The sequence below is a fragment of the Macrobrachium nipponense genome, chromosome 47 (genome assembly GCF_015104395.2).
Source record: "Macrobrachium nipponense isolate FS-2020 chromosome 47, ASM1510439v2, whole genome shotgun sequence".
In the NCBI taxonomy this organism is placed as follows: Eukaryota; Metazoa; Arthropoda; class Malacostraca; order Decapoda; family Palaemonidae; genus Macrobrachium; species Macrobrachium nipponense.
In genome coordinates this window covers 25,831,541-25,859,535 of record NC_087222.1, presented here as the reverse complement: position 1 = coordinate 25,859,535, position 27,995 = coordinate 25,831,541, and the positions used below count along the sequence as shown (strand labels likewise).

General features: G+C 41.4%; 2 protein-coding genes across 2 annotated transcripts in view; one reads left to right on the top strand and one right to left on the bottom strand.

Moving 5' to 3' along the window:
• LOC135204597 (U3 small nucleolar RNA-associated protein 14 homolog A-like) overlaps positions 1-20,341 on the top strand; it is a 39,853-nt gene extending 19,512 nt beyond the window's left edge. The window contains exons 4-12 of the mRNA XM_064234747.1: positions 1,539-1,757; positions 3,417-3,559; positions 4,145-4,343; positions 4,845-4,976; positions 5,255-6,484; positions 7,009-7,157; positions 8,215-8,337; positions 18,277-18,376; positions 20,051-20,341. Coding sequence (XP_064090817.1) covers positions 1,539-1,757; positions 3,417-3,559; positions 4,145-4,343; positions 4,845-4,976; positions 5,255-6,484; positions 7,009-7,157; positions 8,215-8,337; positions 18,277-18,376; positions 20,051-20,341 — 2,586 coding nt within the window. The remainder of the gene's footprint in view (positions 1-1,538; positions 1,758-3,416; positions 3,560-4,144; positions 4,344-4,844; positions 4,977-5,254; positions 6,485-7,008; positions 7,158-8,214; positions 8,338-18,276; positions 18,377-20,050) is intronic.
• Positions 20,342-20,560: 219 nt separating this feature from the next.
• On the bottom strand, positions 20,561-27,621 carry LOC135204791 (uncharacterized). Its single transcript, XM_064234967.1, has 2 exons — positions 27,519-27,621; positions 20,561-22,798 (listed from the first exon to the last, which is right to left on the bottom strand). Exon 2 carries the CDS (start codon positions 22,796-22,798, stop codon positions 21,758-21,760), a length of 1,041 nt encoding a protein of 346 aa, XP_064091037.1. The 5' UTR covers positions 27,519-27,621; the 3' UTR covers positions 20,561-21,757.
• Between the last annotated feature and the right edge of the window lie 374 nt (positions 27,622-27,995).

Sequence of the window (27,995 nt, the reverse complement as noted above, 5' to 3'; positions counted from 1 at the left end):
ATTTGCGCACATTTTGATATATGAAACTCTATAAAACGGCTAATATGAAAAGGAGCAAATATTAGGATAATGCGATGTACGTATTTCGGAGACTTGCGGCTGCGAATCGACGAGCGGAGTGAAGGTAAATATATTTTTCAAAAATTCACCATAAATCACAATATTGTTCTAGAGACTTCAAATTTGTTTCAAAATGAAGAAAAATGACGGAATATTACTAGGCCGTAAGAGTTTTAGCTTACAATTGCGTTTTTCGACCATTTCGGTAGAGTCAAATTTGACCGAACGTGATTTTTTTTCTAGTTATCGTGATTTATATGCAAATATTTCGTAAAAAGAGAAAGGCTACAACCTTCAATCATTTTTAGTTGTATTCTACATGAAATTGCGCACATTTTCATATATAAAACTTTATTTAACAGCTAATTTTAAATGGTGCAAACATTTCGACAATCGCACAAAAAAAATTCTGATTTTTTCGGAAGAGTTATCGCGCGGACGTAAGGAAAATGTTTTTTTTTTTTCATAAATTCACCATAAATCGAAATATTGTGCTAGAGACTTCCAAGTCATTGCAAAATGAAGGTAAATTATTGAATATTACTAGAATATAAGAGTTTTAGCTTACAATTGGGTTTTTCGACCATTTCGGTATCGTCAAAGTTGACCGAAAGTTGAAATTTTTGCACTTAACGTTATTTATATGAAAATATTTCAAAACTGATAAAAGCTACAACCATGGGTTGTTTTTTGTTGTATTGTGCATGAAATTGCGCACATTTCCATATATAAAACTTTATGTAACGGCAAATTTAAAAGGGTGCAAACATTAGGACAATCGCACGAAAAAATTTATCGGAAGAGTTATCGCACGAACGTAAGGAAAAAGTTTTTTCATAATTTCACCATAAATCGAAATATTGTGCTAGAGACGTCCAATTTGTTGCAAAATGAAGGCAAATGATTGAATATTACTATAATATAAGAATTTTAGCTTACAATTGCGTTTCTCGACCATTTCGGTAGAGTCAAAGTTGACCGAAGGTTGAAATTTTTGCACTTATCGTTATTTATATGAAAATATTTCAAAACTGATAAAAGCTACAATCATGAGTATTTATTTGTTGTATTTTACATGAAATTGCGCACATTTTCATATATAATACTTCATGTAAAGGATAATTTAAAATGGTGCAAAAATTATGTCAAATTGACGAAATAATTTTTGAGATGTGTCACTGATACTTTTTAGTGCGATAAGAAAGAAATTCGCGCTTGCGCGCCTGCGTAGCGATTGTAAACAAAACAACACCTTGATCCGTGAACTCCCAGCATCCCCAAGGCGCGTGATACAAAAGTTTTCGGCTGGTAGGCCTATAAGTATTTTTCCGCGAATTTTTAAAAAAACTTTTTGAGCCGACGTATGATACGTCCAATCGGCATACGGGAGACATTTTGACTCGACGTTTAATACGTCCAATCGGCGTAAGAGGGTTAAAGGCAAAACAAATTGAGTTCCATTGTTTTCTCTTCAATAGGTAAAGCGAGCAGCTGGGTACGACAAGGTTGCCTGTGAGTCGGAGAAATGGGCTGGTTTGGTGCACAAACGGCGAACAGAAGAACAGCTGGTCTTTCCGTTGCAGCAACCTGACCTTCGATTATACACCGCCATTAAATCAGATGCAAAAATGCGTTCGGATTTGGAAAAAGAGGTCTATGCACTGCTTCAAGGGGCCAAACTTGTTGAAGATAAGCAGGTACTTGTTCATTTAAATATTATTACAGGCAGTCCCTGGGTTACGATGGCGGCTCCGTTCTTGAGACGCATTGTAAGCCGAAAATCGTTGTAAGCCGGAACATCGTCAAAAATCCTAAGAAAACCTTACTTTTAATGTGTTGGGAGCATTGAAACCTGTGTAAACTGCATTCTTATTGCATTTTTCATCCAAAAAACCTTCAAATATTGATTATTTTGCATTTTTTGAGTCATATTTCTTCTGCCGGATCAGTGTTGTAGGCATCGTAACCCTGGAACATGCGTCTTAAACCTGGAAATAATTTCTGATAAATATAATTGAAAAGCGTTGTAACCTCAGAACGTTGTAACCTCAGAACGTTGTAACCTCAGAACGTTGTAAGCCGAACCCGTCATAAGCCGGGGACTGTCTGTACTGAAATTGGTTAAGAAAAAGCTGAAGAGGACCTCAGTAAAGGTTGAAAGCTCCTGTTCTGTATATACTCACTTAATTTTGATTGTATAACGTGGCTTCTTCTGAACCATTTGAGACCAACACAGAATAACATTTGCATAGCGTTGTGCCTCTTTTCACTTGAACTTGCAAACTGCTGCTTCCCGTTTCCTCGTGCTGTATTGTAGTATGTTCCTTTTAAGTTATTCTGCCATTGACGAGTTGATGTCGGTGTAATTATCGTTATTTATTTAGTGTAATTATCGTTATTTATTTATTTATTTAATTTTTTCAGTAAAAGCTGACTATTCATCTCTGCAGTTCTTGAGAAAAGTGGGTATTGCAGGCAATTTCAGAAAATTATGATGATTTGCATTGATTTTACTTTCAGTAGTCCTTGCAGTATACAAAGCCATAATTCTTAAAACACGGATAAGGAAGCTAATATTGACATTATTATGGACTCCAGGCAGCTGCACATAAGAATAAACTCTAATCAGGTCTGTTTTTGCTATGGATCCTGGTCACTGGTAAGATTTTAAAAAGAGCTTGCTCGAGTTCTGCAGTTAGATTACTATTATTAGAAGGAACCAGGTCTCTCATAGAAAGTGACCAGTTCCTCGTTGGACGAGTGGGTTGCGTGCTTGTCTACCGATTTGGTAGCCACAGTTCGTGTCCCCGCTCTGCCAACAGGGAATCAGAGGAATTTATTTCTGGTGATTAGAAATTAATTTCTCAATGTAATGTGGTTCCTAGCCACGTAAAAAATATCTAATCCTGCGGGCCAGCCCTAGGAGAGCTGTTAATCAGCTCAGTGGTCTGGTTAAACTATTATATACTTAACTTTTCCCATTTTGAACACTGTAGTCCCATTTTAAACACTGTAGTCCCTAGTTATTGGTGGGGGTTCGGTTTCTGTGAATTATAGTATTGTCTTCACTTTGTATAATGTTGTCCATTACAACTGACTTGGGAACGGTCTGGGGTACTGAATTCGTAGTGTGCTAGTAACTGCAAGTCACACTGAAATGTGAGGCGTTTAATGATTGGGAACCCAGAGGACCGTTCGCACATGTGTAGTTGTACTACAGGTGTACTATTCTTTTCTTGCCAAGGAGAGAAAACTGAAGCTCTTGTGTTGCTTAAAGATCACGAATGTTCACTCATTATAATTACTAAAGGGTCTGTTATGAAACAAATGATAATATCTGAATTTTCTTTTTCCAGGAGGCCAATGAGAAGAAGGAAAGGGAGCGTGCCTTGTCGTTAGAAGAGTTGAAGGAACGGAATCGCTTGCTGTGGAAGGAGAGGGAACAGCGCAGGCGTATACAACGCAAAGCTTGGATGCAGAACAAGAACAAGAGTAGGAAGTATGTTCAAGTTTATTTCATCTTTGCAGTTATAGATGTAAAAAAAATGCTCTGGATTTTAGCTTGTATTTGTGTTCAGAACAGAAACTTATTTTAATATGATTTCCATATCTGTTGTCCATCTAAGTGAGAAGGTAAAAGAAAATAATTCTTCTTGAAATAACGACATTACAGAATATTCCTTTACTGCAAATGTTACAATAAATAAGCCTGTTTAAAGGGACCAAGTCTGTGAATACAGTGGTATTTTGCATTTCCGTTGTTGATCCTTGTCAAGGATGGGTCTCTCTCACTGCTCAGTAAAATAGAATCTCCCTCCAGCAAATAAATGTGTTTGTAAAGTCGGCGCTTTGAACAGAAGTGTTAGGCTGTGTGAGGTGATGGTTTGTGTATATGAAAGCTAGTATTTTAGATCAGGATTTTTTACTTTTTCTGATGATTGTTATGAGCCTTTTGGCAGGACTAAAAATACATTAATAGAACTTTAATGCTCCTAATACAAGTACTACAGGTATCAGAATCAACTTTTGACTCAGCAGGTAGACAGATTAGAACAGTTTTGTCTATAAAATCTCAAAATCTCAGGTTTCACCGACTTTTGCGCAAAGATCGGCTCAAGAAACAGAGACAAGAGTTGGAGGAACTGCAGAAGTCGAACCCTGAAGCAGCGCTAGGAAAACTAGAGGAGTTGGAGAGAGCCAGAGTTCAGGAGAGAATGACCCTCCGTCACAAGCATTCGAAGTGGGCGCACCTTCAAGGATTGCGTGTCGCTCGAGATGAGACTGTAAGTTGAAATTGGTGGCATTACTTTAATTTGCTTTAACCAGCCTGAGAAGAGCCTTTATTAGGCTCAGAGGTCTGGGTAAACTAAGCCTTTATAATAATAATACTTATTCTTTGATCACCCATATTGTTTTTCATACTTCTTGCAAAATTCTTTACCATTTTTATCTGCTATGTTAGTTTGTGTTATTGGTTTGTTGGGAAATCAAATATTTGTTGATTTGAAGTTAAATGCACATTATATACACATAAGGGCTTTATGTCACATTGCCTTGTTGGGTAGAAATTATTTATCTAACTGTATGCAACATACTGTACTCTTACCTAGTATTTATGTCTTCTATCCTAATGTCATTTTGATTAATACTTTACTTTTTTGTTTCCCTGCAAACTGAAGCACATTTCATCGAATATCCCTACATTTTTAAGTTTGCTTTCAGTTCCAACTTTATTCCTCGATAAATAATAACTTAATTAATGGCCGTGCTTTCTGTTTTCTCAGGCCCGAAGTGCTCTGAAGGAAAACCAAAGCATGCACCAAGATCTTGTAGCCAAGAGGAAGATGGATGACTCCTCCGGTGATGAGGAGGAGGATGAGGAGATGCTGAAGGAAAAACTGGAATCTTTGAGAAAGGTGCGTACATTCTCGTGTAAAGTAAAAGCTGTGTGTACTCACTTTTTGTAAAAGCTGTATCTCTGTTCAGATTCTCTTTCTTCCTACTCACTTTTCACCTCATAGGCTTTTGGCCTAAATTTTTATATTTGTTTCCATTCAATTCCACTTTGTTACAAAATAGTTTAGTTTAAGGTGTCCAATACGAGGCTTGCTGTTTGAATAATTCAAGAGATGGTAAGTCATCAATAACTTCAAAGAATAATAGGTTTTGATAGCTTACTCTTCTCTTTATTCAGGAGAAGCAGGACGCCATTGAAGCGGGACTGTTCGACCCCTCTAATCCGTGGACGGCAAATTTGTTACGACAGACGCCAGGAAGAGCTGAGGTGACGCCCGAGAGTGCCATTGACGACAGCTTCACCAACTTCAAAAGATTCTGGGACGAAGTCAACAGGAGGCGGCTTATCGAGAAGAAAGCGCTGGAGGTCGTAGCAGAAAAAGAACGTCGGGCGCAGGCAAATGAAAAGGAAAACGATGACGACGAAGGCGAAGACCACAGCGATGAGAGCGTAGAAGAGACAACAGAAAAGGATGAAAAGGAAGTGGAAGAACCAGGCAATGAGATGAATGGGGACGCCGAAAAGACAGAGGTAAAGGTCGCTGGGAAAAAGAAGAAGAAAATTAAGAAGGCCAAGGACGGTTCGCAAGAGGGTAGTACGAGTAATGATAAAACTGACGCCGAAGTTGACAAAGAAAATTTAGTAAAGGAAGGTGACCAGAAAGCTCTCAAGAAAACGAAAGCAAAGAAGAAACAGAAAAAGCAGAAAAATGTGGATGACAACTTGAAGACCTCCTCTGAAGATGCCAAGAAACTGAAAAAAGCAAAGAAGAATGAAGCTATGAAAAATGATAATGACACAGATAGTTTAGAAAAGAGTAAAACTGAAGGAAAGAAAATGGCAACCAAGAAGGAAAAGGTCAAGAAGAAAGAAAAGACAAAGAAGAAGAAGGGGAAAAAGACAGAGGAACAGAAAGAGGAAAATGGAACAGAAATCAAAACTGACTCAAAGGAAAGTGAGGATTTGGAAGACCTGGAAGACCATCTGGTTTCTATCGACAACATGTTCAGCCGAGCAGAGATAGGACTGCAGAAGAAGTTGAAAAGGAAGTTAGAGAAGCTGGGTATTGGCACCAAGGAGGAGTGGACGGTCGTCAAGTCGAAGAAAAGACAAAAGAAAACGGAGTCGTCTCTGCCGAAGATCGAGGAGTTTGAATTTAGCACTTCAAAAAGTCAAGACAATATTGACGAGGGACTAGAGCAAGTGAGAACTTTAGAGGACATCGATAATTTGCAGCAAAGAAGCGAAGAAAAGGACGTGTTACAGAAGGCTGTGCAGGTCTTGAAGAGCAACAGAGATGCAAAGTCAGTCAAGGGGGCTCTGCAAAATGGCACTGGGACAAATTCTCAGTCAGACAAAAAAGCTCCTTCAAAGGCAGCAAAACTGGATCCATCCAAGTTTTTGCAGGTAAATATTTCATATTTCATTGTGCTTTTTCTGCCATAGTAACTTGGGTGAAAATTTATTCTTTTTTGGTTATGCTGTATGATGTTTGATACATTACAAACAAGGAAATTAGCAGGCTCTTGATGTTTCATTGTCAGGTATCAAAATGGATTTTTGCCAAAACCTGGTTTGATAGGAGGAGCATGAGATCACCATTTGCTACGCATGCATCTTTTACACCCGTTAGGACTAATTGTATGTCTTTTTTGCTTCTCCATCTTGGAGGAAATGTGATAACATTACCTTATCTCCTGCTGGGATAAGGAAAAAAGAAAAAAAGAAAAAAAGAAAAAAAAGACAAGCATTGAAGGGTTGAAACTTTTTGTGTTTGGCAAAGACAAGCATGGAGGCCACCAACTTGAAATTCAAGCTTCCAAAGAATGTGATGATGTTCATTGGAAAGAAATTGCAGAGGGTAATAGGGAACAGGGAAAAAAGAGGTTCTCAATACGATAATAATTTTTTTTCCTTCGTTGCGCTAACAGGTCGATGCTAAAGTCCTTCGGGCAGCGATGCCAAACACAATCAGCGAAGGAATAGGTCTCGATGACGACGACGAAGACGACGAGGGAGAGGACGCTAATGATGTGATACAGCAGGCCTTTGCAGAAGATTACCTTGTTGACGAGTTCAAGTAAGTTTTAGGAGAGACGGAGGAGTATTGTTCGTCAATATTTCTGTATGGAACTCGATTAATAGGGTGCCATAATCTAGAAAACAATAAGAACAAATGTGGACAACAGTTGAGTTCATTCGTTTACTTTTAATTGATGGATGTTTTTGGGAAAGGAATGAGCGAATTGGGATGTTATGTCACTAATGATATTGATTCAGTATATGTTTCGAAATTATAATAATAAATATTCCCTATTCATTTGAAACAACCCTACAGGGGCCATTGACTTAAGATTCAAGCTTCCAAAAAACTTAATGTTCATTTGAAAGAAGTTGCAAAAGGTCGTAGGAGATACGAAAGGCGAGATTTGTTATTAGAAAAAAAGATAGGTTAATAATTAGTTCATAGATAAAAGTGTAAATTAGTGAAATACAAGATGAATTATTGTAGGATAGTAATGGATTGCCTTTTAGCTTGAACTTTTGAGATTCTAATTGCACATCTTTATGTAGACTGTTCCACAGTCCAACGTTGCGAGGAATTGGTTGACGTAAATAAGTAAGTGGGTACGCAGCTAAAATTTCAACTAGTGAAACAAAAGTCATGTTCAACCTCCAATCTGCATCTCCAATGCAAGTCAGAAGGGAAATTGATATGTAGTGAATTAAGAGGATTATTTCATGATGGAAAACATGTCGTGTTTTGCCGTTTAGTTCCAATAGTTTACTTGTAAACATCCAGAGATACCAATAAACAAGATCGTTAATTAATTGTGAAGAGTACAGTATGTAGTTGTCCAAGACAAATTCATATCGTAAAGTATGAAACTTACTTTTACTTTATCTTCCCGCCACTGGCCGGTGGCATAAGGCTGTTACAGTTCCTCTCTGTCTCTATCCCGAGCCATTTTCCTCGCTTCCTCTAGGTTCTGGATTTCATCTTCAAGATCTCTGCCAATTATGTTTATCCACCTCATTCTTATGTATGAAACACCCGGCCTAAATTTGAAAAAAGAATCATATTGATGGAAAATAGGAGTTACACACACTCTAATTTTTCTTACTTTTCTCTGCAGGTCTGCCAAAGATGAAGCTATTGAACGAGACAAGCCAAAGGCTTTAAGTCTAGTCCTTCCTGGATGGGGTGAGTGGACAGGACCAAACATTCAAGTTTCGAAGAGGAAAAAGAGACGGTTCGCGTAAGTCTTGTCGTCTGAGTTCATTTTGTGGTTAGACTTGAGAATAAATCTTTCGTTTGTTCCGACACGGGATACAAACCTTACGGTCCTTTTACAATAGGAAGGTTACTAGCGGCAGCTGGATAGGTCGTAAGCTTTCGAACAAGGGGTTCGGTAGTTAACTGCTTGTCCGACAGTGCGCGCGCCGCACGACTGGGAGGCGAAGAACCACTTTTGCTTTCGGCCTGCTGGCGTGTGGACGTGTGTATCATTGCTCTCTGCCCGCTATCATCGTCGTTTTGCTTTCGCATGGTTGTGTTTTCTTTCTGTTTATCTAGTGAAACTGAATTGTAAGTACAATCATTTCAACTTTTTTTCATATTGTTGCATTGTGAATTTGAAGGATCATGGATTCACCACGCCCTCTGATTATCCGGCGACTGTGCCCCGGGACTGAAGGGCGTAAGTGCGGGAAATTCCGCAGTTTCCCGGAAATAAATCCTCATGTGTTGTGTGCTCGGTGTCGGGGGCGCGAATGCTCTCACACCGAGCCTTGTAATGTTTGTGAAAATTGGTCGGAGGTGCAGTGGGGCTTGTACGAGGGCAGGGAGAAGCGAAGGCCTGCAAAGGAGTCGTCGGAAAGCTCTCCCGCGACTCCTTTGGTGACGGATACTTCGTCGCTTCCTTGCCCCCAGCCCCCTGCCAGCTCCCACGTATGGCACCTTCCCTTGGGGGGGGGGGCCAGTTTCCAGGTCCTTCTCCTCACCCGATCTGTCGAGTGTGGAGGAGGGTGCTCGGTACCCCGACGTTCAACTGTACTTGGGGTCTTCTGTCCGTTCGGGGTGGGTCTCATCCCCCCTCGCGCGGGTAGAAACCCCCCCTAATCACCTGACCGTTGCTTCCACAGGTGCTTCTGCTGCGAGGGATGACCTTGGTCAGGTGTGGGCATCTTTGGGCTTGCAGGGCGTGCCCAGTGTCCAGGGGCTGCTTTACCATTTAGCTGGGTCTGCTGCGGTCACACATGCAACGGTGACCTCTACCACTACCACCCTGTCAACTCCAGGGTACGCCGCTCCCCCTCACCTGGTGTACTCCCCACATGCTGTGTCTGTGTCTCCTACCACCTCAGTGCAGGGTCCGATCGCTGTACCGAGGGGGGGGCGTGCCGCGCCGCCGCCCGGGTTTGCCGTGCTGCCTCGGCCTGACTTCCGCTGCCACAAGAGCTCGCCCCTGGACCTGCCGCCAATTCCTAGGATGTCGCTGACGCTGGCTCAACCTCCTGTGATGCCTCTACCGACTGCCGTACCTGTCCAGATGATGCCGACCGTTCCTGCTGTTCCCGATGTTCCTGCTGTTCCTGAGATGTCCGCACCTGCCGATGTCGTTCCTGCTCGTGGCGTTGCTGTTCCAGACGTTGGTCTATCCGGACAGGTGCGTCCGGGCCCTGTTGCTTTGGCAACAGCAGCCCCGGCTCCGCCCTGGATGGTAGATTTAACGTCTGTCCTGAGGAAGCTGACGAAGAAGAAGAGGAAGAAGAGGAAGGTGTCATCGTCGTCTTCGTCATATGCCGCCTCTCCCCCTTTGACTTCTAAGGCTTTACAGCCGAAGAAGAAGAAGGTTGCCTCCTCCCCTCCTAAGAAGTCTCCTTCGGGAGCTTTTCAGGGCTCGTCTCACTCGGTGTGACGGGGGGTTCTTCCGCTGGTCCTCCTGCTCCTTTGGGAGCGGGGCCCATCTCTTCTTCCGCAAAGAAGAAGACTACGGGGTACCGGCTAACACTGGTACTTCCTCGCCTGGTGTCAGGGGCTCTGCCGCTGCATCAGGTTCCGTCTCGGCCTCTCGTTCGCCTACCGGTGACCGTACAGCCAAGAACCAGATGCCAGAGCTCGCTCGGCGCCAGGTTCACGGCACGGAGAGGAAGGCTGGTGACAGCCACTCAGGCGACTCTCACCAGGCCAGCTCTCGCTCTCGCGGCGACCAGCTGGCTACCCGGGTTGACGTGACGGTCTCTGACCGGCCACAGGCCGAGGCTGGGAAGAGGTCCCACTGATCAGCGGTGTCCAGCCCGATGGGCTGGCGCTTAGTGCGTGTGACGCGCTGGAGGACAGAATGGGGCACCGGTTCTCACGTGACAGTGGTCTCTGCAGGTCGCCTGACCGTCGCTCCCACAGGGAACATGTGGGTATGGCAACCAGCAGCAGCTCCTCTGACACACGAGATCGGGGCCGCTGTGCTCAGTCCAGTCGTTCTCCTCAGGGAGATGTCTCGACTAGGCCTGCAGCTCGATCGCCACTGCGGGTTGGCGATCGCCTGCAGCCCTCCAAGCCCGCTGGTTCTGCCAGTGAGCGAGGGGGGAGCGTCAGGTCTGCCTCTCCCGTACCTTCAACCTCCTCGGGTTACACCGGGAAGAGCGAGGCATTGCGGAGTGATCGTGAGGGGTGCGCCCCGCACGATCCCGTCACGATGCCGTACGTGCCAGACCGAGAGGGGTCTGTCGTTGTTCCCCCTCTTGAAGGGGGAGGGTCTTGGGAGGTGCTCCTGTTCGAGGGACTGGATGGGAGTAGACAGGATGCAATGACTCCCGAGATCCAGAGGAACTTTGCCGAGGTTATTGAGCTGATTCGTCAGCACAACGACCTCGGGGAAGGGTCGCCGCTCCCACCTTCAGAGCCCATGTCCCGGCTTGAGTCGTTTTGGGGCCCGAAGAGGGAACCCAAACCGACGGTGGGGTTGCCGCGATCGGAGCTTGCCGATTCTGTCTTGAACCAGGTAGAGTCTCTCGTCTCTCGGCGTTTTTACGTGCCTTCAGAGGATCCAATGCCGCCCAAACAGGTAAACCCAGAGTTAGCTAGGCTAACTCCGGGTGTGTCTCTGCAGCAGCTCCTGTCTGAGAACCTCTGGTTCTCGCAGCAAGAGGCACTGGGCCTGGAATCTACCGTCTTGCCCACCCAGGGAACTCAGGCCCCCTGAGTGGGACGTGACTCTCGTCCTTAGGAGTTTGACTTGAAGACCCTTCGAGCCACTCCGAGAGTCGTCAGACAGGGATCTGACCCTCAAGACCCTCTTCTTGCTGGCCCTGGCATTGGCGAAGAGAGTAGGGGAACTTCTGATTATATATTGTATAATTGTTATGGGTATAGATAAGTGTGATTATATATTGTATAATTGTTATGGGTATTTTATGCATTGTTGAAATATGGTGGGTGTCCTATATATAGACAACATGTGGTAGATTCTAGAAGGTGTCTGTTGATGTATTTAAGTTGTGTTGTGACGTCATAGGCTGTGACGTCATAGACAAGATGGTGGCGGCGTCGGCCAGGAGGTAAAACAATAACACGGGGCAGGAGAAAGCACGTGTGGTGGTGTGTGGTGGTAGGGGAGAGCTCTCTGTCTGGTAGGAGTTGTTTTTTGGGTCGTAAGTCTTGTGGTGCTGGTGTTTTAAGGTGATTTCTGGAGTGTACTGGAGTTGGAGAAAGCGTACAGGTGGGTAGATTATTCATTTTTATAGAGAAAGAAAGGTTAGGTTACTAGGCCAAAAATTCAAACTGGTAGCAGAGCGTGGTTGATCAAAGATGCCTGGATCCGACAGTGAACAAAGGGAGACTACTAGATGGAGAAGGGAATGTCCTAGGTTTAGCGGGATACAAGAAGAATACAAAGAATGGAAAGGTCAAGCCGAAGATTGGCTATTGTTGTATGGAGAAGATACAAAATACCCGGCGATAGAAATGAGAATGAGCTTAAAAGGGAAAGCCCGAGAGCTAGTGGAAGCATTAGATAAAGATAAACTTACTGGTACAGAGGGTCCAAAGTTAATCCTAGAGAAACTAGATAAAGCCTATCTAAAAGACTCGGTAATGGAGAATTACGGTAGAATAAAAGATACCTTCTAATAAGAAGAGAATCTAGTGAAAATATGGCGGACTATTTAATTAGATACTATAAGGCAGTCCATCGAGTGTGAAGAGCGAATGGGGAAAAGGCGTCGCTTGAAGGCGAAGTCCAAGGTATCATGTAATAGAGCAAGCAAATCTCACGGAAAATCAAAAACAAAAAAAATGGTATTATCGGCTTGTGGGCAAGAAAAGCTAGAGTACGGAACAGTGTCGCAAACAATGAAAAGACTATTTGAGGGATTAGGGACTAAAGAGGAACGGGAATGGTGGGGTTCGTCAGAAGGCAATGCCAGTTCTGGGAGAGGGAGGGAAAACAAAGATATCGGGGAAGATGGAACCGAGGAAGGGGGGGTAGAAATCCTATAAACAAAGAAGGGAAGGTAACAGTATGTGCAATATGCAGCTCAGAATGGCATTGGGCTAGGGATTGTCCTCAGAATTTTCATAATAGGAAGAAAACTGAAACAAGACTAGAAGAAAATAAGGTAAAAACAGAAAATGGGACAGAAGAAGAAGAGGTTTATGTAGGAGAAGTTAATAAAATAGTGGAAGCATCATGGGAGGTGGTTGATGCAATTTTGGACACAGGGTGTAAAATCAACAGTTTGCGGGGAATTATGACTAGCACGTATTGTCATGGATTTGAGTCAGGAAGAGTTGAGGAGAATGAGGGACACTAGGACAGAGTCTAATAAAGTGTTTAATTTTGGTGAGACATCTTATAAGTCCAGAGGAATAATAGAAATACCTGTGATACTAAAAAACAGAAAGTTTTATTTTGAAGACGGAAATTCTGCAAGGTGATATACCCACTGGCTGATAGGTAAGCAAACCTAATGAGTTAAAACTGGGTATGACCCTAAATTTGAAAGAAAATTGTGTCATAGTAGAAGTATTAGGGGGAATGAAAGTAGAGTTAAGAGAAGACGAACAGGGTCATTTAAGAGTGCCTATAAGGAGGAGGAAGGTAGAAGAATTATTACTGGAGGGTTGGGAAGGGAAAGAATCCGAGGGAAATTAAGAACACAATGAAGAAATTACATTTACAGTTTGGTCATGGAAGTGGAGATAAAATATGGAAGCTAACAGAGGAAGCACAATGGAGTAATGGGTTAATCGAAAAAGAAAAAGAGGAAATAAGAAAGTTACTAACGGAACTGATTAAAAATTGTGAGGTTTGTAAAAAATACAAAAGAAACCCGCCAAACCGGTAGTAGGCTTTTCTTGGAGTAAAACGTTCAATGAAGTCGTAGCGATGGATGTGGGAGAGATAGAAGAGAGAAAGTTCTTGGTAATAGTGGATATGGCAACGAGATATTGTCAGGCCTGTTGGATAAAAGATAAGAAACCAGAAAACTATAATAAAGATACTTTTGAGTGCTGGTTTGCTATATTTGGAGCACCCTCCAAAATATTGTCAGATAATGGGGGAGAATTTAAAATGAAAAAGTAAGGAGGATGGCAGAAAAATGGAATATTTAAAGTATTAGCCACAGCATCAGAATCTCCGTGGAGCAACGGATTATGTGAAAAGACCGTAGGCATGATCAAGGGAAGTGTAAGGAAGATGATGGAGGAAGAGGAAGTAGATTGGTCCCTAGCTTTGAAATGGGTAGTGAGTGCTAGGAACTGTTTAATGAATAATGGAGGTTTCTCTCCCAAACCAATTAGTATTTGGGAAAAAAACCCTTCACTGCCTAACCTAATAGGAGAAGAAAGTTCTAGTCCTGCAAGCAGAGAAAAAGGGATGGAAGAGGGTATGGTAAGGGACACACTGAATGCAATGCACAAGGCCAGAGAAGCATTTATAAAAAAATGAGTCCTGTAATAAAATAAGAATAGCGCTAAACAAAAAACATCAGAGAACATAAATTGAAGAAGCAGTGGTAGGAGATGAGGTATTCTATAAGAAAAGGGAAAGAAAATGAATGGAGAGGACCTGCTCAGGTAGTGGGAGTATCGGGAAAACAATAATAGTCAAACATGGGGATTCTTTAAGAGAAGTAGCTAGGATACATGTGACAAAGATTCAACGACGATCACCAGATACAGAAGAGATATCGGCTAGAATAGATAAATCCCATGGGGTGAAAGGTAGGTCAGATGGCCCAAATGAAGGAAAGTAGATTGGCTGGAAGGAGAGGAGATAATGGGTGAGAGAAGGAATGCAGACACAGAAGAGACTATAGAAAGAGAGGTGATAGAGGAAAACAGTGGAAGATAACGGGCAAAGTGGGTCAATAGAAAGCGAGTTAATGAAGAGATACCAAAATTCAAAAAGGGAAATAGAGTTAGGGCTATAAAACAATGATACAGGACAAGTAGAAGAATGGACTATTTTAGGTCTTGCAGGAAAAAGATCAAGCCAAGCATGGGTGATTCGTACAATATCGAGACTCACAGTCAGGTGACAAAGGGTGGGTTAACTTGAGGGATTATAGTCAGGTAGAAAAAATTGAAGATGAAGAGGAGGTGTTGCTGGGATTTGAAAATAGAAGCATAATGGAAGCTAAAGAAAAAGAACTTCTAAGTTGGAGAGATAACCAGGTATATGAGGAGGTAAATGATGTTGGACAAAAAAGCTATATCTACAAGATGGATAGTAACTGAAAAGATAAAAGGGGGGGGAAAGGATATGTAAAGCAAGATTGGTAGCTAGAGGGTTTGAAGAAGAAATGGCTGAGTGGGAAAAGGATGCTCCCACATGCAATGCTGAAATTTTAAAATTCTGTCTAACCATAATAAAGGTGAAAAAAATTGGAATTGTTATACATTGGATGTCAAAACTGCATAATTACAAGGTGACGAGATACAAAGAGAAGTGTACTTGAAGCCACCAAGGGAAGATGGTTGGAGGGGATTATGGAAGTTGAAGAAAACAGTCTATGGGCTCAAGGATGCAGCAAAAGCATGGTATTGTAAAGTGGTGAAAGTAGTGAAGGAGCATCAAGGTGAGAGAAGTAGACTAGAACCTAATATATTCTTTTGGAAAAAGAACAATAAATTGGAAGGCATTTTGTGTACACACGTAGATGATTTTTGCTACGGAGGAACTGAAGGATTCTTAAAGGAAACGATTGGGAGATTGAAAGGGAAATTGCAAGTAGGAGAACAAGAGAGTAAAAGGTTCAAGTATATAGGAGTAGTAATAGAGCAGAAGGAGAATAGACTTTCCCTTAATCAGTGGCAGTATATAAATTCCATAAGAGAACCAGAGGCTAGAGATAGGGTAATAGAGTGCTAGAACAAAAAGAGTTAACAGAGTACAGATCAGTGGTGAGGACAGCTGAATTGGGTATCACTACACACGATGCCAGAAATATCATATGATATTAGCGAATTAAGTAAAGCATTAAAGAAGGAACAAATCAGGATATGAAGAAACTTATTAAAATTGTGAGAAAAACTAAGAGCATGATGGGCGAAGTTACAATAAGTGAGATGGAAGAAGAAAGGGTTTATTGGGAAGCCTATGCAGACGCTTCATTTGGAAACATAGAAGATGGCCATACTCAACTGGGTTATATTTCTTTGACAGATGGGAAGAGGAGAAGTCCCATATGGTGGAAGTCTAGGAAATCCAGGAGAGTGGCAAAATCCACCATTGAGGCTGAAGCCCTGAGTGTTGGGGAAGCTGTAGAAGGATTGATATATTTCAAGCATTTGTGGGAAGAGGTAGTAGGAGGGAGAAATTTAGAAGCCTTGGTTAACACTGATAGTAAAACACTAATGACCGCCATCAAATCGAGCACTGGTGTAAGTAGCAAGAGATTAAAAAATAGATATTGCTGCAATAAGGGAAACCATTGAATCCGGGAAATAAAGGAGGTGAGATGGATAAAAGGAAAGGAGCAAGTGGCTGATGTATTAACTAAAGCAGGAGTTTCAGGGGAATGTATTTAGAAATTATGTAGAGGGTAAAGAGTTGGAGGACGAAGGAAATTAAAAGAGGGGAATACTAGGTTAGGAAACAGTCGGAGGGGAGGGAGAAAGAGATAAGTGTGATTATATATTGTATAATGTTATGGGTATAGATAAGTGTGATTATATATTGTATAATTGTTATGGGTATTTTATGCATTGTTGAAATATGGTGTCCTATATATAGACAACATGTGGTAGATTCTAGAAGGTGTCTGTTGATGTATTTAAGTTGTGTTGTGACGTCATAGACAAGATGGCGGCGGCGTCGGCAGGATGTAACAAAACACGGGGCAGTAGAAAGCACGTGTGGTGGTGTGTGGTTGGTAGGGGAGAGCTCTCTGTCTGGTAGGAGTTGTTTTTTGGGTCGTAAGTCTTGTGGTGCTGGTGTTTAAGGTGATTTCTGGAGTGTACTGGAGTTGGAGAAAGCGTACAGGGGGGGTTGTGGGTAGATTATTCATTTTTATAGAGAAAGAGGAGTTAGGCTAGGCCAAAATTCAAAACTTCATGGTTATAACCTTCGACGTACGACACTCCAGGGGATGGGGATCTGTGACGCTCGATTTCGTCCCGAACTTCGTTGCGAAGACTCAGAAACCATCGATCCCTGATGACAGGTTCGAGTTTTTCACAATCCCCTCCCTAATGGACTTCACTGATAATGATGCGGATGAGATGCTGCTTTGTCCTGTGAGGGCGATATGGCGCTACCTAAAGAGAACTCTGCACCTCAGGCCTGAGTGTCGACGCCTCTTCGTTAGCACCGGGGTAACCAAGAAAGAAGTATCCAAGAACACTCTTTCTTTCTGGCTGCGTGAGGTGATCAGGAGAGCGTATGAGGCTGATGGTAGTGACGACATCCGTACGCTCCGTCCGAGAGCCCACGAAGTCAGGAGCATTGGTCCTTCCCTTACGTTCCGCAAGAACTTCTCCGTGGCGCAGGTCCTGAAGGCAGGGGTCTGGGCCAACCAGACTACCTTCACCTCCTTCTACCTTCGGGATATTGCCCACAGGTCCTTGGATACCTTTTCCTTGGGACCCGTGGTGGCTGCTCAACACGTTGTGTAGCTAACCCAGACCCTCGCAGGCTGAAACAGCTTCGAGTCCTGGTGAGACTGTAAGAATGGATGAGCAAATGAGAGTGTGACTGGCTTCTCTTCCCTTCTTTTTCTCCTCCTCTACCTGTGGGCAGAGGGTTACGGTCGTCACTACGCTGGATGAGGACGAGATGCAGGTGAGCTATATGACAGAGTCCCATCCTATCCCTTTCACTAGGGATAGGAGCAGAATATCCACCACTTCCTCCTACAAGGGGGGGGGAAGTGGATGCCAACAAGAGACAAACCCATAATTTTATGTTGCCTCTTGCAAACAGGAACTTGTTCTTGCTTGCTGGTACGAAGAGATACGCTTGCCTCTCTCTTAGTACTTGGTCCAGAGGTCTGACCATTGATCCTGCGGTGCGCACCCCGATCAATTGGACAGAGGCTTGGATCCCTCCCTCGCTCTTACGACCAGGGAGGCATTCCAGGGATGGACGAACACCAGTCTGTTCACAAAAGACTCAGATTCCTCTCACCAAGAAGCGAGTCTTCCTATTGTAAAAGGACCGAAAGGTTTGTATCCCATGTCGGAACAAATGACAACTTGTCCAAAATTGCATTTTTCCTAACTATACAAACCTGAGGTCCTTTTACACATAGTCCCACCTCATGCCACCCCTCACTCTGCAGTTTTTTCCTGGGCCTAAAGCAAAAGTGATTCTTCGCCTCCCAGTTGCGCGGCGCGCGCACTGTCGGACAAGCAGCTAACTACCGAACCCCTTGTTCGAAAGCTTACGACCTATCCAGCTGCCGCTAGTAACCTTCCTATTGTAAAAGGACCTCAGGTTTGTATAGTTAGGAAAAATGCAATTTTGGACAAATTGTCATGTTTACTCTAAAATATAAGGCTCACTGATATCGCTAAACGGTTCTTTTTTTTTTTTATAACAAACAAAACACACTACTGGCTATTCTCCATCTAATCTAGTTTTCATTTCTTGAGATAACATCGACAGTTAAAGCTTATATGTGGGAGAAAGCCATGTTGATATTTCCTGTCAGCGAGGAAAGTAACATACAACTTATTTTTTTGATTTCAGAGCCAACATGCCAAAACCTCCTCCACGCAAGGACGATACCATGGGTAATGTTATTTACAACGAGAAGGCTGATGTGCACAGCAATTTAAGGAAAGCAATGGTATGCTATTTCAGTTGGTTTCATCTTGGTTTTAGTCTATGTCTCATCATATTGTTGAAGCTAGTAATGCGTCAGTTTTGACATAATGCATATATGTTTCACTTTCAGTCCCAGTGGCCCTGTACATGTGCTGATGTAGCAACCTCCTTCTCCAGATGGATTTAGTTATAGTGCGTTTACTTTTCTAAGATCGCTGTGGTGTGGCCTGTACAGAAATTATACGTTGCCAATTTTCATGTTATGGTAATCATATTAGCTTCATGGAATCTATTGAAATAGTTTTTATTTCTTAAAATGTGATTCTTTGTTTACATCAGATATTTTGAATATATATCTTATTTTGTATATTCTTCGTGAAAACCTGTTTCACTAATGAAAATGAAGATATGGCATATTTTTTCCCCGGCGATGCCACATCTGAGTTCAGAGGACCTATGATTTTTAAGAGGATTTAAAAGGTCATGGTCAATATCATTAAAGGATACTCGCACTCGATCACCCACTGTGAAAAATATGGACAGCCCAGCCCTAATGATTCCCATAAACGTCTTCATCCACCACCTGAGGCCAAGGAAATAGTCTATAATTTCCTAAAATACTTCATTTTATAAAAACATCTTGAAGGTCCTGTAACTGATGTTTCAAAGGCTATCCAGAGAACATCTGAAGCAACAAGTGTTAGAAATGACTATTCGTAGACTTGAGAAGCAAGAGAGGTGGGAAATATAGTGGAATCTCCAGTGTTTCAAAAAAGAAAAGAGAAAGCGAGTCCTGTGACTGACTTGGATGATTTTGATAAAAATGTTATGCAGAGAAGGAATGCGTAGTTGTCTTTTCCAAGGGCATAATAGATCGATTGACTTATGAATTATTGTTCAAGTCCAAACACCGGAGCCAACAGGCCACTCAGCGTCATCTTATATTATAGAAAGAGAAAGAGAAGGAATAGCTAAGTAGAATTTGGAATGAAAATAAAAGTTAACAGGGAAGAAGCAAACGCTTTCCCTAGACTCCCAAGGTCCAAAGCGAATCCTCCTAAGATGGATTATATCTGCGGGAAGCATTTAATGGGACTTACATACCCGTAGATATGACAACTCTGCCTTTTCTACCTGGCCCCACCCTAGCGATCTTAGAAAAGTAAACGCACTATAGGTAGTTCCTCAGATAGGGAACAGGGAACAATAGGATGTTTATTTTCATGTCATGGTATGTCTCTCTATGAGAAAGTACATTTGGTTCGTATGGTACTTCAGCACCAGTAGCAGCCTGGGTGCACTGTTCCAGCATAGTAATGTGTAGAGGTGATGTTTGTGAGCCCAGTTGCTTGCATAAGTTGTACTGTTGCTAATACTGTCAAAGTGTCTGCTGCTTTTCTTGACCTGGGAGAGCAACAGAATCTTTGAAAAAGAGTTGAAAGCATCAGCCACAAAACTTAAGGCTGCAACTTACTTACCAACTATAGACCCATCAGCTGGAGAAAGGGACTGCAGGAACATCTACTGCTTGACCACAATTCATTCATATTCATCTTTGATTTTTTCTTGTTTACGTGAGGACCGGGTTGATAAAGGGTATTTCATGAAGCTCCCATTAACCTTAGCTCACGTAAGAAGGATTTGCAGCGATGACAATGCATTCATATTTTAAAAATTGATTCATTCTCTTCCTCAGGTGAGCGAACTGCCGTACCCCTTTTCAAGAGTCCAAGACTTTGAGGCGTCCATAAGAGCTCCCGTGGGCAGAATGTTCATTCCCGAGAAGCAGCACCAGAAGCTGACGATGCCGCCAGTCGTCACGAAAATGGGCGCGGTCATCGAGCCCATGACGGAAGAGGAACTCCTCAAGAACAAAGACGTGTATGAGCAGAAACAGAAGCGGGAGGAGCTTGCTGAGAAAAAGAGGAAGGGGAAGTTAAGAAATCGAGCAAAGAGACAAAAGAAAAAAGAAAAAAGTGTAAAATGAGTATCCATATTAAGAATAATTGTGTAATGTTAAGTTTTTGAATTATGTATTTAAGGAAATGAAAAACTATCTGAAAACAATAAAAAAGGATTCACCAACTTCTATTCTCCCAAGACAAACCTTCTCGACAACTGTGTCATCTCTCTTAAAAATATCTTCACTCCAAGACCAACTCTCGCAGGTAAAAAAAAATGCTTTGAAAAAATGAAATGTTGCAGGTAAAAATTACAATATCTTTATTTTGAAAAAGGTAAATTAGGGCTTCTAATATAAACAGCACATATCAAAGGTATGGTTCTCAATAATATAACTTGTCTGCATCAGTAACCAATGCCAATTACAAACGAGTGTACTACTAGACTTTCAAAACTAACTGTTAAGAGGCTATAGTACTAATTTCAAAACGCTCCAACCGTATTCTGTATAGCTACCACAGTAACCTGGAAACGAAACGAATGAAAGTATCCAACATTACCATTGAAAAATAGAAGGAAAGTAATCCTGATATATTTATGTGTATCTACAGCATTATTATATATATATATATTTTGTTAATACCAGAGTCATCAGTCAGCAGGTACCATGATAGAATTCAACGCAAGCTCACCTTTGATTTCAACAAATGTACAAGGTACTAATCGTTTCTCCACTCCGAATCTCTATTTAATTTTCAGCGCACAGTGCAGGCAGTCCCCGGCTTACGACGTTCTGAGGTTACAACACTTTTCAATTGTCTTAGTCAGAAATTATTTCTAGGTTTACGACGCATGTTCCAGGGTTACGGCACATACGACGCCAATCTGACGGAAGAAATATGACTCCAAAAATGCAAAATAATCAATATTTGTATTTTTTTTTAATGAAAAGTGTAATAAAAATGCATTTTACAGTTTTGAATACACCCAAGTCATTAAAAGTAAGGTTTTATTAGGATTTTTGACGATTTTCCGGCTTATGACAACCCCCGTCGTAAGTCTGGGACTGCCTGCACTGGACTATAATTACAAATTCACCACAATTTGCACTCGAATTTACAATGCTATCACTTCCGAAGAGAATACCTTCAACAGATTATTATGTTTTAGCAACTAAAACTTGACACCAATCGGTCAATGGCTATTCATACGATCGTAAAAGTTACTTAAATTGTAAGTGGCAAAAAACCTTTGGAAGCCTTCTGTGAGACTATGGGGGGGGGGGGGGGGGGGACTTAAATAGCATTTGAAAATATGGCTTATTCTAAGGAAACAAAACAAAAAACAAAGGGGCAATTGAAAAAGAAATGCTGAACATAACACTTCCAGCACCAAGTAACACAAATGATTACAATTAAAGGAAAAAACTCAATACAAAAGATTAAGGATGCAATTATATAAATCATATATAGTATATATATATATATGTATAGACTGTAACCTAAGTATAAAATGCTTTCATGTATACATCATTTCTGCCATGTGAGACATTTTCTTTGGGAGGTACAGAAAAATTTATCCTAGGTACGCAGCCAACTCGTCCATCGTGACGTCCTCGTAGGTCTGGACTGCGGGCCTGCTGTGAGCACGAGCGGTAGACGGCAGTTTCCGAGCTTTCCGACAGCGACAAACTCTTCAGATCTGGCAGCTCGCCTTCCGGCAACTGTCTCCGGCATCTTCGCTTGTACAGGGCCCTCCGGGACTTGGGCTGTCCGCGGTGCTTACATCCGTGAGGCGAAAACTCGAGCTTCTTGGTCGGAACACTACATCTAATATCACTACAAAGGTTATTACTTTGCGACACGCTCGCAAAATCTTCAGACACCGTCTTTTTATTAAGGGACTCGAACACACACGACTTAGGAACTTCGAAAGTACTCAGAGAATTTTTCCCTCTCTTCAAAGGAGAAACATCATTTAGCAAACTGGAGACCTCACACGTTTCGGAGACCCTTTTGCCCTCGGGCAAATCCTTACCACCACAAGCATCTTTGGAAGAACTCACTAAACTGGATATGACTCCCGAAGAATTCCCACTCCGCACTTCCGAGCTGTACTTGACACCAAGGACAGCGAGTTTGCTCTTTCTCAACAATGGTTTCTTTTTGGCAGGAGACAGCTGCAGGTTAGCGAGCGAGTACTCTAAGAACGGAGGATGCTTTCCCGCGTGCGAGCCACGACAATCTCTCGTCAGGGAAGCTGCAGTGGGCTCGCTACGCTGACGCGCACAGCCTTCGCACGTGATGTCACCGAGAGTAGCCTCGTTTTCCTTGCCATCGTCCTGCTCGTTCTTTACTTCCTTGATGATCTGGACAACCTCCTCCCTCGAGAAGGAGAAGCTTAAAGCATTTAGGGACTGACTAAGACTCTTGACCGGCAGCAAAGAGGCACGCAAGTGCAGAGCAGGGTTCGAGATCGACTTATTTTCTCCAACCTTCTCCTCGACCCTGACGATGTCCTCGCCGTCACTTACTGATGCCATCTGAAATGATGAGAGGAAATGGGTAACTTTAAATACAAATTTCATAATTTATACGACGGCACTCGCTGAAATCTTTTCAACGAATGGATAATAAATGGGATAAAAATATTCCTATTATAAAATTGAATAGATACCTAACAATACAATGATTTATGCAGCTGCTCCTAAAAAAAAAGGGTTGTTTTCTATGCAATATTCTTGAAAAGCAGCAACGTAGTAAGGACAATTCCAAAAAGGTCTTTCTTATAGGTAATACACAACCTTCACCCCATTGCATTGAAAAATGACAAACATGGCCAATAAGGGCAAATTATTTGGGCACTACAAAGTCCAGAGATAAAGTGGAACCTTGGTTATCAAACAGTTCTGTTCTCAAATTTATTAAAACAAATAAAGGGCCTTGTTGATGAATATATCTTCTGGTCAGAGGTTCTGAAACAACCTGTGGGAGTTTGTTGGAATGTGTTTCACAGTTTAGAACATATATACGAGATTGAAAGTGGTACGTCACAACTGAGATGGAAATATCTTATAGCAAAACGCTAGCGGGGTTCACAAGTTTAGTCTTGCTGCGTAAAGTAGTTTGGTACGCCAGAGCCTACAATCTGCATCACAGTAAAAATCAGAGGCTATCAAAGTAGCTCATGCTGCAAAAGGGGTGAAAGTCAAAGACCATAGACAACTGAGGAGGTAGGAAAATTCTTGATTGTTATAAACAAAAAACGTTAGTGACAGTACATATATCAGGCCCATCATGTATGAAAAACCAAAGCAGTTGTTAGCTGATTTCATAAACTAACCCTGGAACAAGTGCTGTACACAAGGTAGTGATGCAGTTAGGCATTGGGAGGCTGCCAGTTCTAACAAAGCCAATGCAGATACTACATTTGTTAGCAAATCTAAGGAGTATGTACAGCGGGTGATGAAAGCCAGGTGAACTTTACTGCTGTAAGCAAATACAATTAAAGACTCTAAACTTAAGCCTTCACTTGTATATCGCTCTGAAAACCAGGCAAAAATGAGGGAACTGTTATCAGCTTTTATATGAGTTACTCTCCGCAAGTATGAAATGGCCATAGGTTTAAAAATAAACTGCTGTACCTAGGTGCTGGCCCTAAGTTATAGAAGCATGAAAGGATTTTCGGATCACCTGAAGATTAGCGACCCCTAATACCTCTCCTGAAGAAAATCAACCCCAGTATTTTCCACTTGAAGATAAACGACCCCTGCTTGTTGGTGTCCCCAATCTTCAGGTGACCCACTTTAGCTCATAATATTATAGAAAGAAGGAGAAAAAAATATAGATATATATTCATTAAAAACTACTTTATTAAACATTTGTTAAAAACACAAATTTAGACAAGCAATCAATAGTTAATTAAAAGCATATTGTCTTACAATTTCAGTACAAAAATAATCAAACCTACTGTAACCCCTGTGGCTAGCGCATGCAGCGCAACATTACCTCTTGCCAGAACATACCGAACTTGCCAAGAATCTTTAAATATGTGGATAAGGCGCGAAGCGCCGTTCCGCCACGGCCTTACTGTAACCCGTTAATTCCTCACCTTAAGAAAAGCGACCTCAACGAGTGTTGGGGTCGCTTTTCTTCAGGTGATCCGGATTTTCCTTGTTGCAACTGTGATTACTGTTGAAACTTTCTTTAAGTTAAAACTTTCTGTATGTATAATATCAACATTACAGTACTGTAACCACCTTCCATTACAAATTTTTATGAAATTTAGGTCTCTGTCCGTTCCTGTATAAATACAGTACAAAAACATTCCTAGATGATCTCTAAACAGTGGATGAAGTAGGAATAATTTGTTGGAATCTCTCAACAGTGGATGAAGTAGGAATAATTTGTTGGAATCTCTCAACAGTGGATGAAGTAGGAATAATTTGTTGGAAAAAAGGTAAATGGTAAATTAAAGAATCCCTTTTGGAAATGAGGTAAAAAATTATGCATACTGAAGTCATAAACTGTTCTACACTACCAAGAACTATGCAATGGAAATGATTCTGCAAAGGTGACTACAGAATGCTAGGGTGCTGAGTAAGTATAGAGAGAGAGAGAGAGAGTGTGTGTGTTTGGATACAAAACAAGAAGGGACAACGAAGTGATGGTTGAGTAGGGTATCAACATGGAAATGGTAGGGCAATGGTTAGTAGGGAGGCCCATGGAAAGGGTAAGTGTCAGTGACCTAGACCAAATGGAAATTTGGGGTAGAGCAAAACTGACTGAGACGAGAGAAGAGATTTCATTTAATTTCTAACGAGCAATATCATGTGCTATACATAAACTCATGGTGTTGCGACCCTACAGTGTTAAATATTTGCTTACCTTTAAAATTTCATCCAAATAATGCTGTTACAACCCATGCCTTTATCATAAATATAATGCCACTTTAGATTTTTAAATGTAGGCTATAACCAAGTGTCTTTGGACTTGCACAGGTTATTGGCGAGGCAGACACCCACTGCAGCACAACCAGGTCCCGGTGACCAAGAAAAAGGGCTACCCTTTCAAATACTAACCCTCTCCTCACCGTCTTCCATATTCCCAAAAAGTCCTCAATAAAGGTATAGTGAAATTACCTATTCTTTATTCTATTAATATTTGTCTTTCCTATTATTAACTGTTTAGTATAACTATTGTTATGCTTTATAAAATATATTTTTGTCACTATTTTTATAGGTGTGAAATGATTGAATCGTAATTACCATTTTTCTGATGTGGGAAATTCGCTCCAGTTCGCGATTGATTGGTTCGCAATGTACTTTTAGGAATGGCAATGGTATGAATATTAAAAGTCACACATTAAACCTAGTCCTACTACGGTTTATACTCTCTTAAAAGCAATATGGTACTACGATACTTCCTAAATAGTCATATATCACAATTTCCACATGGAATATATGGGCCAAGTGAATAAGGTGTGTATTGACTGAGAAAATAAGAAAGTACATATGTGTAATTTCCTAGAGGTAAACATCATTATAGTAGTCTGATTGGTGTTCCATTTCAAGTTCATACAATATTCATAAGAACTTATACTAATGTTTATTTTAACTTAGTGTCGGGTAATTAAGGCATCCTGTTTTCAGCCGGTGAAAAAGAAAAATAAATTTATCTTTTCTGGGTTCCTCCAGTTTATAAAACACAATATACTCTTCTTTAAAAAATGGTAGGAGGACCTGCCACGCTAGGTTAGGTTAGGTTAGGCTATATCCCTGTAATGGGACCTGGTGCACCTTTTCTCTACAGATACTGAAAATGATAAAAATTTCTCATTTACACAATTTACACCATTTCAGTGGGTGTAGTTCATTCAGTTCTGGTTCTCCTGAATAAAGTTGGTGTCATACAGGGATTCCCCATGATGTATACAGTGGGAAAACACAAAATAAAATATTTTGCACCAGAAATAATGATCACAGATGCATAAATGATGCGATGGGGTAAAGAAATATAAATATTAAGCAGTGAATTAAAGTATCATAGCATTAAAAGGGTTCAAAATACATGGAAATATGAAAATTAGCTATTAATATACATTTACCTGGGTTTTTCATATAAAATTGACAAAAAATATAGGCATTATGTCTCTAATTTCTCTCTGTCAATGAATTATAACTAAATATGAACTTAAGATCGATTCACATCGAGATACTGATATTTCATAATGAGATAGACCAATGTATTTTCGTAGGCCTTACCTGTCTGGCAAATTATTTCTCGCGACTGAAAATTTGGATTAAACCGATTTGTAGCTAGCTTTAATTTTTTACAAACTTAGGCCAGGCCATGACAGAGAGAGAGAGAGAGAGAGAGAGAGAGAGAGAGAGAAGAGAGAGAGAGAGAGAGAGAGAGAGATGCTTTTGCCAGTTGCAAATTTGGCCTAGCCTTATTCACATCTAGCCTATTGTTATAATTTAGGCCTGGCCATGACAGAGAGAGAGAGAGAGAGAGAGAGAGAGAGAGAGAGAGAGAGAGAGAGAGAGAGAGAGAGAGAGAGAGTCCAGATTGTCATAGGTTATTGTGACAATATTTATTATCTAGGCCACACCAAGAGAGAGAGAGAGAGAGAGACGAAGAGTGAGACAGACAGACAGACAGAGAGAGAGAGAGAGAGAGAGAGACGAGAGAGAGAGAGAAGAGAGAGAGACAGAGAGAGAGAGAGAGAGAGAGAGAGAGAGAGATATCCAGATTGTCATAGGTTAGAGTAATGTGACAATATTTATTATCTAGGCCTCACCATGAGAGAGAGAGAGAGAGAGAGAGAGAGAGAGAGAGAGAGAGACGAGAGAGATGAGAGGAGAGAGAGAGAGAGAGATGAGAGAGACGAAGAGAGTGAGAGTGACCTCGCAATATTCCATTATAGCAAGTTCCTGTTTTCATCTCGTTTAACAATTATAACCTCCTTTTAATAATTAGTAATAATAAAAATTACGAAAAAGAATAAATAAAAATAAAACAAAATAAAGAACGAAGCGAAATAAATAACCAAAAAGAAATAAATTCTATAAATACCGAGAACTCCCCGACAGACATCGCAACCTTCACCACCAACCCAACCCATCGTCTCTCCCTCACATTTGGCGCCTTATTACGCCCTCATGGGCGTGAAAAGATTAGATTTACCGCCCATTTTAGAAAGGTTGAAGACCCTAGGTGATTATTATATGAATTTAGAAGTTAAATTAGCTTCGGACTTACGGTTAATTAGGGAAACGTCGACATAACTTGATGGGGATTTTTCGCTCGGACACGACGACGCATTTGTTGTGATGAGAAAGAAAATGGACGTCGGCTTCTACGCTGTGGGATGAGAGTCGTAGTGTTTCTTTTCGTGTATATTTATTTACATATTTATGTCATCACATTGTGAGGGATAGATAGATATAGAGAGAGATCTCTTCTCTCTCTCTCTCTCTCTCTCTCTCTCTCTCTCTCTCTCTAAGTTAGTAAATGTTTCTCGCTCACTTAGTTTCACGTTTTTACGTCATCGGTCGTAAGAGAAATAATCCTCTCTCTTCTCTCTCTCTCTCTCTCTCCTCTCTCTCTCTATCTCTCTCTTCTCTCTCTCTCTTCTCTCTCTCTCTCTCGCCTCTAGCCTGTATTTTGTTGTCTCGTAATTAGGTTAAAAAAGTTTTTGAACATCGTCTATCGGAGTCTCTTGATATACTTATTTTC

Coding starts and splice junctions, on each gene's coding strand:
- LOC135204791 (XM_064234967.1), bottom strand. CDS start 22,798: ATGGCATCAGTAAGTGACGGCGAGGACATCGTCAGGGTCGAGGAGAAG.